Source organism: Solenopsis invicta, chromosome 10, assembly GCF_016802725.1.
Source record: "Solenopsis invicta isolate M01_SB chromosome 10, UNIL_Sinv_3.0, whole genome shotgun sequence".
Classification (NCBI taxonomy): domain Eukaryota; kingdom Metazoa; phylum Arthropoda; class Insecta; order Hymenoptera; family Formicidae; genus Solenopsis; species Solenopsis invicta.
The window spans coordinates 14,701,097-14,714,604 of record NC_052673.1 but is presented as its reverse complement, the minus strand read 5'-3'; the positions used below and the strand labels follow the sequence as shown (position 1 = coordinate 14,714,604).

At 36.9% G+C, this 13,508-nt stretch overlaps 2 protein-coding genes across 2 annotated transcripts in view; one reads left to right on the top strand and one right to left on the bottom strand.

Moving 5' to 3' along the window:
* Positions 1–3,931, bottom strand: part of LOC105203917 (phospholipid scramblase 2) — a 129,500-nt gene extending 125,569 nt beyond the window's left edge. The window contains exon 1 of the mRNA XM_039453970.1: positions 3,885–3,931. The gene's annotated coding sequence lies outside the window, so the exon portion shown is untranslated. The remainder of the gene's footprint in view (positions 1–3,884) is intronic.
* LOC105197054 (muscle-specific homeobox protein tinman) overlaps positions 1–13,241 on the top strand; it is a 54,375-nt gene extending 41,134 nt beyond the window's left edge. The window contains exon 2 of the mRNA XM_011163256.3: positions 11,808–13,241. Within this exon, the coding sequence (XP_011161558.1) occupies positions 11,808–12,175 (368 nt within the window). The 3' untranslated portion in view covers positions 12,176–13,241. The remainder of the gene's footprint in view (positions 1–11,807) is intronic.
* The last annotated feature ends 267 nt before the right edge of the window (positions 13,242–13,508 follow it).

Genomic DNA, 13,508 nt, shown 5'->3' with positions numbered 1-13,508 from the left:
TCACGGAATCGTCCTCGCGAACGCCCGCCGCTACGCGCAAATTGCATTAAACTTGACTGCCGCTGGTATTTTCAATTTAAATTAATGCCGTGAAACCACGTATAAACAACTACAGTTTATATGTGAGGCATCCGAAGTACTATTTTATAGAATGTAAGCAGGCAACGTAAACCGACGATTTTATTGTCTTGGATTGTGTTTAAAATAAGAATTTCAATATCTAAATGATAACGTGATTAAGTAGAATTAAGCTATTTAAAAATACAAATTATTTCCAATACTTTATATCTAAAATTTCACTAAAAATTTGAAAAACTAAAAAAGTTTTAAACAGCACCGATATACAATATTATACGATTCATAATAATTACATTAAAAAAATATGAATTCATGTCTCATAAATGCGTTTGTCATGAAGAAAGACAATCTTTTTTCTTTTATATTTTAGTAATAAAATATTGTTCTCTGTGACGATAAAGGTCGAGAGACATTCTTGGTAAAATAAAATAAAAGAAAAGAAAAGAAAAATGTGTCGCCGAATCGAGGAAGCGACTTATCTTCCAGGTATTTTAAACGGCCCGCGTCCGCACCTCGTAGGACAAGCGCGTCTCGTCGCGACTGACAAAGGACGTCGTCTCCCGGTCATTAGTTACGGCGTCGTCACTTCTGCAATTAGAAGCCACTAAGCATTTTTTTCGCTCCACGCCCTACGTCCCTCTCCTCCTCTTTCGTACGCGTCTTTATGAGCCTAGCCGTGGCGTGTGAGCCGACACGCCGTATTCCCGGGGGGATCCTTATGTGGCAGTCGAGTTACCGTATTTTACGCTCTACGCTGAAACGAGCCTCTCGCACTTCGTTTCTTCGTTAAACGATTCGAGCAGCATGCGTTATACTTCGATAGTTCGACCGAGGCGATTTTGAATTGCTCCGGAAGCGATTATCTCAGAAATGGATGCAATTTCTTTGAACGAGGAAGAGTGCGAGCCTACTGTACTACATGCCCAATTTTAATTTTTTGAAAATCAAAAAACAATTTTTTTTTAATTTTAGTTACACCAGATAATTTATATTCACGTAAAAATCTGAAGAAAAGATCATCCACAGATTTAAGAAAAAACGAAACAATCTTAAATTTTTTGTAATTTTCAATGTTGATTTTTTTTTAAATTAAGTTTCAATTTCTTGAATTTCTAATTTCAAAATCAGATATTAAATATTTTTATATACAAAAATAAAAAAGTGTCGAAAGAATAAAAGAAATGTGATATATAAAAACTTCTCATAATTATTTGCAAAAGTATTTAAAAACAATCAGAAAGAATTTATGATTCGATTTAAAGAAATTCCAAAAATACATATAGAAGTAATCACGAATGAAATCAAATAGAAAATAACACGGTGATTAAATTTGTTTCACTAATGAAAATGTCATGTAAAAATTGATTTGCAATTTCCGATATACGTTTTTTATACTCACAATTTTTTTATATTCCAAAATCTTCATCGGAAAATCTTACCCGCTATATATCTTCAATCTGAATAAAAATTGGACTCGAAGCGAGTTTTGATCGGACGCGTTACGCTCTTATAAATGACGACTCGTCGATCTCACATTAACGATCTGTCGCTTCTCTCGATTAGTGCAACAAGAAGACGCAAGATGAACGACGCCGTAACTTTGTCGCTCGCACTTGGGCGCACAGAGACTCAAGTTGGAAATGAAGGAGCAGGAAAGCGAGAGTGGCAGGTCGCGCTTACAAACCGGCGAAAAATCAAACGATAAATCTCGAACTCGGGGCTGTGGTTATGCCCTTGGGTCTAAACGACTAAATAAGTGTTCCAATTTCAAAATTACCCGCTAAACGATTTGTGGGCCGGCAGAAAATATATCGTTGACATGTGGGCAAAGCCCCTCGGGTTAAGAGCCGGGGTAGTAAGCCGAGGCAGGAGCGCGAGAAAGAGAGGGCGAGAGAAGGCGAGCCGGAGAGGGACGGCGGCAGGGAGAGAAGAGAGACTCCCGGAGATGCTGTCGGGAGACAAATGACCGCCGACCGACGGAAGACACTTCCAAATTGCTCCACGGTGTCGCAGTCCCGCCTCTTTTTGCGTGTCTCTTCGTATATTCTTCGAATGCTCACTTGTAGCGGGCGGACGACTTATTAGCGAAATACCGCGGGACGCGGACGTGTGGCACGAGCGACTGTTTGTTTCGCCGGTTATACATTCGCGATCCGATCTCTGGGCAAGAAGCGAATCCAGCCTTTATTCTCCCTTTTATCATCAGACACACGCACGCGATCTCCACAATCTCTTTAACGATCTATACGATATATGCAATTTGAAATAATAGTTCCGATAACTCGGATGACAGTTTAAGACATCTTTGTTCGGATATTGAAAGGATCAACGCGATTAAACGATTATGGAACGATTAGTCTCTGTACCGGTTCGCTGCAAAAACTTTGCATTTCCAATGCATCGAATTACGCTACTATGTATTTAGTAATGTGTAACCGTACAACGTAGTTTAACAAAGATTAATTAAAGTAAAAGGTATCCTAATACGTAAAGATCACAATAATTTTAAATTGTAAAGGATCAAAGTTGATTAATAGTATCACATAAAATTTAATTTATTCGTTAATTACACGTTCAAGCCGCAAATAAAATTCATAATTGTATCTACACGGATATCAATTTTTGTTGATTACTAACTTTTATATTTCAGACATACTGATTTTTATCGGTTAGCTTTTTGTCTTTTTCGACTTTTCATATCCTGACAACCAGTCAATATTGATGACGCAACGTACAGAAAATTTAAATTACTACATGCAAATTCAAGTCAATAAAGTCATCAATAAATTATGATTGGATCAAGTTAGCAATCAATTGTGGATGGATAGACCGTGAAAGAATAAAATTCATGCTTTATAGGAATAAATAAATTATCATTAGCGCGTGCTTTTATGAGATAAATTACTTGAGATATACTACAGTTACTATGAAATTACCTTGCAATCTTTCCTCTGTCCTTCTTTTATTTATATTTGTGACATGTATTATTAGAAAAGCTTCTGAACGTATTTTCTTTTGTGTGTATATACGAATTTATAATATTTAATCCTGGAAGGAATATAGAAAGGTTGACAAAGATTTGAAATCCTAAAAAAATTTGAGACGAAAAGAAAAAAAAATAAAGAAATACATCTCTAATTATTAATAATTTCTCCTACCATATGTCTTTTGGATACAGTGTTTTTCTGATACAACCGAGAAGGAGAATGATTTTACATAAAAAAATAAATTAACACGGAATAAATTTTTTTTGTATGATCATGGAATAAATGATTTGGAATAGCGTTATTTCTAAGATAAATAACTTAAAAAATTAGCGTTTCTTAACATTGTTCTCATCGTTTATGAGATATAAATATTACGAAGAAAATTGAGGAAAAATTTTATAATCTATAAATATTAATATTTTATTTCTTATTTCTTTAATTTATATTTTTCTTTTTCTCTATTCAAGCAATTAACAAAAAAATTTAAGTAATTATAATACTTTTGATATTAAATATTTTTTAAATATAATGTAACTCATAGTTTTATTGCTTTCAATTACGTTTCTTGAATATCTTATTTTATAAAATGTTCCCGGATTAAATATTACGTAACGTTAACTTGTTCTATGCCATTCATTTTTAAATAATAGATATTAATATATAATATTATATTAATATTTTTTATATAATATTATATAATATTATATTAATATAATATTATATTAATATTTTTATCTTTGATGCTCTTAACTTGATGCATGAATGAATTAAATTATTTGATCCATTACTTCAAATTAAATTAATAAATTTCTCACTCACCGATACGATGTGTAGCATCGAAGTTGTGGACTGCATTGTGAACTTGCGTTGACCTGTAAAACACAGATATATCTAAATTACAGGAACTCTCCAAATAAATCAACATTTTAGAAAATAATTTTTGCACGGATAAAATGATTGCAAATTTTACGAATGTGATAATGAAGTAATAAAAACATAAATTACGTTATTTATCTCATATTCACTGATGCCCGATGTTTCTCTGAGCCTTTTATACCTTTTCTCCAGTTCGTTTACTTTTCCTTCTTTCTTTATATACTCGCGAACTTATATACAGTTGATCACAATCACACATTAATGATCGAAATATCACAATCGCGCGGCACTTTGCACATTTCTCACATTAATACAATGGAATTCGCTCTTTAACACAATGGAGAATTATGTAAATAAGTACAATACGTTCAACATTGTCTTCTAAATTATGAATATCAAACGACGGAAGACTTTAACGAGTCACTTTAAAGTACAAATAATTTATGATAGCGGAACACGGTTGATATATATTAAGATATGAGATTAATTAAGATATTATAGTATTTATTTATGTCGTAACGCCACTTGATTTACGTTCTGAAATATCTTATAAGAATTTCGCTAACTCCGAATATCACCTCTAAGCTTTTGCCATTAATTAGTGAGAATTAATTAAAATAATATCGACGATCGTCAACGAATCGACGTAAATGATCGCGCCTGTTTTCCAGTTCTCGCGATCGCGGATAATGCGGCGCAACGCTGCCTAACCGCTCGAATCTCACCGTGCGAATGACAATAAACCGCGTGTATACAGTGCGGTGGCGGTGTACACCGCAAGAAACAAAAACAACCAGGACCGTGAGCCGCGTGTACACCAGTTAATCCGTCGCCGCAAAAATTATTTAACACTATGAGACACACTCATTGAATATTCTGTTCTTCACGTTTTTACCAACGTGATAAATTGATTTCAACGAATTGGTTATTACTATATCTTGAAACTAAAATACTTGTTTAATGCTGAGACCACACTGACAATGAGCGTAATCCGAGAGTGATAACTTACAACAGTTTTTCATTGCATAAGTGCACGATCACCTGAGTTTAACGCCCCAATTAAAAATCAATATTAATTATATATTTTTAATATTTTTATAATTTATTAGTATTTGAGATCATCACATGTATACATTTACTTGGTATTTTCTAAAAAAAAATAAAGAAACATAATTGATGTGGATTCGCGATCAGTAAAGACGATTATTGTGTTTTATTTTCTTGTCGCTAGAATTAACGTTTCTTGAATTAACGTTTCAACTGCTCCCAATAATGGCACAAGAGACTGCCGCCGGCATGTACTTAGTGTCGCTTGCAAAAACCGTGTAGTGTAGGAGTACCGTTAAAATCACGTCGAGACAGATAATGATTTAATTTTTTTTGCCCCCCCCCCTCTCTCCCTTCCGGTGCATCGATAGAGACGTCAAAATATCCTGGGAGACTGATTATCCACAATGGTAAGAAGCGACGAGAACCTGTTACGGCACTAATATACGGGGAAGCATTCGAGTGATGCATCGCGCACAGTCGTTAACCCATTTCGATCTTTCTTTACGCGATAGCGGTATCGCCGCGCAGACACGTTGTCGGCATGCCGAAACGAGCAGGCATTGCGTCGCGTCGCTGCGCAATTTATATTATACTCGCGCCAGGTCGCCCATGATCAAGCCCTCTCGTCTGGCAGCATCGCTGCAATTCGAAATCGTAACGAATACGTTCAACTCGTTAAGCATGCCGCTCGCGGATGCCGAATTTGCGCGCGACGCCTGGGAAAGAAATAATCGCAAAAAATACAATGTTGTTCGCGAAATTATCTCCCAGAGAACTTTTATGCGAATTTCTGAAAGTCGGAATGATTAACGTCATTCGAAGACTGGAAGTGATATTAACATATTCCGTGTCTCACGAATCCCTAGGGACCCATGCTGAATTTTCTATTTAAATTGTTTGATACTTTAGCTAGAAAAAAGTGACGTAATTATTATAAAATAATTTCTAATATCATGCCTAGATACATAATCATGGTGTACGATGCAATACTAGTACATTAAACCTTTTTCGTTACAATAATCATTTTTAATCATTATGAAAAACATTTTACTTAACAACCATGATGAATATAAAAAAAATAGGTCACAGCACAGAATGTGTTAATGTAATCACAGTATCGCAATGCATAAACTTCTTTATTCTTTTCCGCTCTCAAGCAGGTTGTGATCAATTTGGATTTCAGATCAAAATCGAAAAAATTTCCAGCAAGTCGGATATAAAAAATTGTAATATCAAACTGCAAAGAATGTAGTCTAAGAAGCGCAACGACAATACTTTAATCGAAAATAAAATGTTAATCTTTAAATTGTCGAGTTAGGTGTCGCGGACGAAGAGCAACGAAAAATAGATGTGTCGAAAGTGCACCGGAACTCGTTAACGGCGCAACGATTTTCTTTGTTGCGTCACAGGCCGTTTGCAGTTTGACCGTAAAATTCAGCTTAACAAGAAACTGTTGTCGAATAATCTACTCGACGAGACGCCAGTTAAGCTGTTTCAAGATCGTCGCGCCTCTTAACTCCGTCACTATTCTACTCGAGTGAACCTTGCTCGAGCGTAACCAAGATGGCCGCGCAACGGTTTTGTTGGTCTTTTGCGAGACCATATCATGTCGCTTTGCATCATACTGTTTGCTCCTAGGCTCGCTTTCCCCTGTGTGTCGTCCTGCCGCGATAAATCAAATTCCGAGCATTTCTCTGACATATTCATCATATACTTTTCGTTCACGACGGATCGTTGTATTCATTGTTTAGAAAATCCTAACAAATAACGATCTTCTTTGACGATTTCACTATAGACATTCATTTGCGAATTGTACATTAAAAATATTATACCAAATGCATTTTTTTAATTAAATATTCCAATATTATTTCAAAGAATTGATGTCATACTCATGATTTCATTTCTCGGATTATAGTCCATAAAAAGTTTAGACGCAAAACTCACGTTCTTCCAATTTTTCGAAATTATTCGATTGTACATTCTGTGTCTAGGTTTCAAATCATAATTTTATGTAAAAAAAATGCACCCCATACATAACATGGTTTACAGAGTTACGTGTAACCCACTTTCTAAAATTGGTACACCCTTTGCAGATTATGCATCACTTCAGTGATGAGACGATCAATGTGTTATTAATTACTGAGAATTATTATAAGAGCGGTGCGCTAAATTTATGTTGGTAAGAGGATAAAGCACGGATACATGAAAGTATACCGGCTCGCGTAATTAAACCAAATTTTCGGCCAAGTCAGCACATTAATCAAGCGAATTTCGCCGCCATCTGTGACCCTAGTAGATGTCATACATGGATATGGTTTACGCACGGCAGGTGGTCGCGTCGGCTGCCCTTTATCAGGAATTTATTTCTGTACAATTCTCTCCAATGCGTACATATAGGCGTGCGTACACGTATCTCTTTAAAGAATTTAGCTTTTTAATCGTTCCTAATTTTGAAAGAATTTCAACTTACCTTAATAAAATTCAGTAACCCATGTAACGTGTATTCTCTAAAGATATTTTAGAAGATAGCATTTTATTCCGCTAATAAAACGCGGCGTGATATGCGACCTTGGAGGATAAATTTTGACAATAGAATCCGGAATGTTTACCGACAAAAGGGTGAGAAAATCTTTCGGAAAAGAAAGCATCGGCGGTGGCTGTTAAAATTGTTTGGAAAGTTGAAGAGAAAGAAGGAGGAGGAGACGCGAGTTGCGAAAAGGCAGCCGAAGCGGCGAATCGTGAACATCAAACGAATTAAATCTCTGCGGAGAACCGACCGCAGAAACTAATATCTCGACGCTTCTTCCGTCCGTCCATCCGTCCGTTCGCTCACCGTTTCATCGTCGTGTCTCAACATCTTTGTCGTGCAAAATTCTCGTTCGCTTTGTCTTCGATTTCATTTGTCAATACGTTCGCGAATCGTTAATTTTAGAAGTCAAAAATAATCGCCAGACTCGAAGAGAGTAAGCGACGTAAACGAGAAATCAAAGAATTAAATTAATCTGCCAAGAAACATTCGCACGATTGCAAATAATAGACTGATATAAAATTATAATAGATAAAATATTAATAAATGATACAGCGTAATTTGGATAATTGTTGTATAAAAAATTTCACTCCCATTCTTTTTTTTTTATACATACGTGAATACGTGTTGCACTTGGGCTTGCGGTACGTGTAATCGAGTCAGCACGCCTTTCGCTCGCCTTCGCTGCAAAGCTGCTTGATAATCTCCTCTTTAATTATTTTCCTGAAGTCTGTAGATCAGAAATTAATTTTCTCCCGTACGCGCGCGATAGTTATTAATGTTTCTATCTACGTAATATTGATTTCTCAGTCGTAAACATAGATAAATTAATATATCGGCAAATAAAATGTCCGCTAGACATTCAATGTATGTTCAATTTACTTATTGCTCGCACATAGAGTTGATTGGACTTTTTGTTTCTTCGCGTTATAATGATTAACGTGCCTTAGTTAATTTAATCAAACGTTTCTAATACAAAAGCAATCAAGATATATGTTTGATAGAAAATAATGTAAAATTGCAGTGTATCTCCATAATTAACGTTCGCTATTTTCTCGGCAAGTGTCAGGATTCTGAAACGCTTAGACCAACGGTTAATTAACTTTAAACGTAAATGTCGGCTATTAGAGAAGCGGAGCATACCGCGTGAATCGAACGAAGCATATGTTACTTTGTATTTTCGAGCTGCGTTCAACACCGAGCGCGCTCGTACTCTCATCTCCAATTAGCGTAATAAAATGATTAAGACGGTAAGAACGCAAACCATTCTTTCAAATAAGGTGGACTGTTCCCTCGAAAACGAGACGTCCGGTCACCTTATATGTGCATGACATCGCTCGTGCCGGTCGGCGAAAATTTTTAAAGTGGACTGTACGGTCGGGTTGCGCAGGTGTGACCGATGGCGGCGGCCTTTGATCCTGGAGCGACTCCTCGGCTACTTTGTCCACGACTCATCGCGCCCGCCTCCCTCTCTCTCTTTCTCTCTCTCTCTCTCTCTCTCTCTCTCCCTCTCATCATTCGATTCGATTATTTCCTAATGGCTAACGCCATTGCGAAAACGGCCATCGCGTATATTCCCCGGTAAACATTACGCGAAGTAAAAAATGCACGGGGTCGCTACGGTTATTGGATAACGACGTTAATTGACAATATTTTCCTCGTTCCGAGGGTCAGCGCGAGCATAACGAAAATTATAAAACGGAAACCGGTATTACGCGGCATCATCCACTAAAGAGGATACGACGACGGGCGGCGATTATTTTAGGCCACTTCGCGAGGAAGCGATTAGCCAATGGAATCGATACGGTAATTTTCTTGTCAAGCCTCACACATCGTCGGGATGCATTTTCTAATCTAAATAGATCATGTATTTGTAGAAATTATCAGTAGACACTTAAATACACCACTCAATTTCTCAATGCTCGACAGACGACGCTGCAACGTGTATTCGAAAAATTAGATTGCAATGTTCACCTTCACGAAACAATATCCGATAAGATAAGTGCGCGGATGATTACTTTAATTGGCTATTTAAACTGGCAATTAATTTACAATAACAAGTTGACTTTTTTAAGATAATTGCCGCGCTTATACAACGAGTTCAACAAGATACGATGGAAATTTTTACCTTTTAATAAGTAGATATTTGAAATGGCCGCAGCACCCTAGGCATAATTTTTTAAACATTTTCATACTTTAGCAACAGAGTTCATCGATTTGTTACCTTTTTAATGTTGGAGTCTTAAAGTTCATTATTTTTATACGTATTCCTCTATTTCATAAAAATAAAACTACATGTAAATTTAATTATAATATTTATTAACAGACTATTTATCTACTCGAAGTTTAAAGAGTTTTTTAAAGCTCCAACCCAATTTCCCAGAAAGTATTTCAATATAACAAATTTGTAATAAAAAAGTATGGCTAACATATTCCATCTCCGATACTTTAATAATTTAAAATATTTAAAACACAAATTATTCAACTGTTTAACTGAAAAGTTTGAAAGTTTGAATTTTTAGTCTAGATACATCAGCTGGAGATTATAGTTTTATATGATCATTTAACAGATTATATTCTATTTAGAAGTGTACGTTACATAGTAACGTCGCAAAATAGAGATTATTTCTATTCGCATATACCTGATCTGTTATAACTTACAAATCGCTTTGGGGCTAAAGGCGAACGTCTGGTAGAAACATTTTGAACTACAGCCTTAGCTAGTAACCGGGAACTATGATAGTTATGGCTCTCGGAATTCCGTGGACTGAGCACCGTAACGAATGCGTAATACTTTTATGAGGAGAACCCTTCCATGTCTCGAAAATACATTTAATTTGTAGCCCTCAGAGACGATTCCCTGAACTACAATTCCAGCGGCGGTGGTCTGAGAAAGCGTACGATTCGTTTTGCATATTCCGATCGCTGCGGGATTATGAAATTTCGATTATTGTATGTAATATACGCATCGCATATTAGTAGTATCAAAAGGGTATTATAGATCTTTTCGGGGAACTGATGATAGATCGAGGTCGGAATGCAAAGAAAACGAGTCATGCGCCGTTTCAAAATTCACTTCAACCACTTAACTTTGATACGTATAAATAAGAAATATTGGAGCAATTAAAAAAGTATAAAGGCCAACATGAATTTCGTTTCGGGGATAAAATTCTTTTCCAAGCATCGTTATTTACTACGCAGCTGCGTACGCTTCAATCTCTGATCGGCATGTGTAGCTTACAGGCAATCTGAAATTAATTGGTAATTATCTTGTCCCGATTGTACCATATAACACACGTATACATCCTGTACACTTATCGATGCATTTGTAAATTCGTGCAATATAGAAACTCGATGTATACGCCGCGGATCAGTCTGCTGTAATATATATTCCCTCTTATCGTGTCTCTCTATCTCTCGCCTTATTCCCATGCACACGCGGGATTAACTACGCATAACGCGCGTTAAGTAAGTGGCGAAAACGATAAAGACACGCGGCGCGGACTAAACGTTTCGCTTTAATTTCCCAATATTCTTCTTTCATTCTCCCCGTGCGACCGTCGTATTTTAACGTCTAACGCGTTTTCACGGAGGAAAATTTTTTCCGCCGCATAACTTTGCGAGCGATTACTCAGACAACGTCAAGCGATAAAATCTTAATACACCTATTCGTATCGGTAGCTAATTATCGCATTGCGTTCCCGGGAGAGACACGGCTCGCCGGGACCGACGGTCTTGTTATCGGTTGGATTTAATTGCTGCTGAATCGACGGTTCGTTTGCGCAATACCCGCGCCTTCGCTCATTCATTATCCGCGCGCGCGCGCGATAACCGATATGCGGTGCGGTACGGTGCGTGAAGGCAGAATCACTTTCAGATCTCTTTCCGTGAGAAACCGTATGGGTCACCGATAAAATTACACTTCGTCATAAAAAGATCCTTCAATTATTTTTGTCGATTAGCATTTGCTTCTTAGAACACTACTTTTCGCTAGATTTGAACATCTGATCGCTTGTAAAATGTAAAATTGGAATAAATTATTTTGTATTTAAGTAGTAAGATATTCGCATTAAAAAGTCGAGGATGACATTTCATGCGCGACAGAACGGCGAAGATATATTCATCAAAGGTGCTGAAAACAACTTAAAAAGTTGTAGACTGATTGAAATTGTAAAAAAAGAATTCTTCAAGTTGGCCGCGTGTGTTTGATGTGTCGATTTGCCACGCGATGTGTTGAGGAAATGAGTATACAAACATCGCCTAACCGTGTCTAATCTCTTGTGTTGCAGAGCAAGCCAATCACTTGAACCTGTTCAACAATCGCCAGCAGCCGAAGAAGAAGCGTAAGAGTCGGACGGCGTTCACGAATCAGCAGATCTTCGAACTGGAGAAAAGATTCTTGTATCAGAAGTACTTGAGTCCGGCCGACAGGGACGAGATCGCCGCTCAGCTGGGTCTGAGCAATGCCCAAGTGATCACGTGGTTCCAAAACAGGAGGGCGAAGCTCAAGAGGGACATGGAGGAGCTTAAGAAGGACGTGCAGACTGTGAATCCACTTCTGGTCGCCCAGCATCACAAAACTTTCCTGGAGAACGTGCAAGATCTGGGAATCTTAAAGAAACGACCATTGCCAAACTCTATGGACGAGAAATCGTAGAGGTCGAAATCGTCGTTTCGACCTACTGTGTGCAATCGAGGCTCGACGGGGGAATCGGACAACGGATAATTACTCGTGTAATCTCAAGCATCTTCGACCGAAAAAAAAAAAAGATCGAACCGTGATACATAATTCCGTGTTACAATGTATTATATCGGGCAAGCACACACGGAAATTGTTTTGTGCGTCAACGAGTGTTTTCTGTATTCTTCGTTTTACGTGCGATTTGAGTCTTCTGCCGCACTTTAACGTCCTTTCTTGAAGAAAATTGTGAGAAAAAGTCTTACGCGATAAAGGACATTTTTTCAAATGTCCTTAACGCTGCCTGTCTAATAATCTATTCAAGCTCAAGTTTTATTTTTCTTAAACCTGTAAAGTTATTGTTTACATCGTTGCCGCGCCTAATTTTTTGACGAATGAATATTCCGTACAAATGGTTCAAAACAGTTACGATCCCATACTGAAGTACGATTTAATGGGGATATTGCTTAAAAATTTTTTGAAAGAAATTTTCGTTGTGCTTGTTGGAACTGAAAAAGGGTGACGTTCTTATGTCGCGATTTACGGCTTAAATGGAAAGCGTATCATAGTCCGCGACAACTTTACGCGCAGAGCGCGGTGTATTATAATGTATTTATTATAAAACGGAGAAAATGAGAGGGGAGAAACGGGCCGTGAGGTAGGCCGACTAAAATCGTCGATAATAAATTATTAAATAAATATTATTCCGTAAATTATAAATAACCACGCGTTGTGGCGCCATTGTGTACATATATTGTATATAGATATACATCGTTTCCTTGATAATGTTACGTATAGGTATGATAGAGAGACCGTTATACATGATTAGAGTTAAAAGAAATCATAAACATAGATGGGACACTGCAATATACCTGATTATGAGTTTAATTAGTGAATTTTAGGAGCGAGTAAAATGTATATCTGCATACGGCGATTCGTAAAGTGATAGTGAGGTGCGTGAGACTAAAAAAAAACTAGGAGCGCGTGTGTAAACCGACTTAGTACAGTGTATAGCGAAGCTAAATAAATGGAAACATTATTGAAATCTGTCTCTGCATCAGCTTCTATTTTCAACCTTCTACCCTTTCCTTTGAATTCATCTGCAATATCCTGTACGAATTCAAATATGTAAGTGAAACTATGCGAAATACAATTAACATTCTCACTTTTCAAAGTACATATCCATGTTATTAAAATGTATTATTAAAATAATTCTTTTTTTACCATCAGCTCGAAGAAGACGTAAGATAGCAAAAAATCGAACAAAGCTCGGTGTTATTCCTTCTCGAATCGTTTTAACGAGAGAAGATTT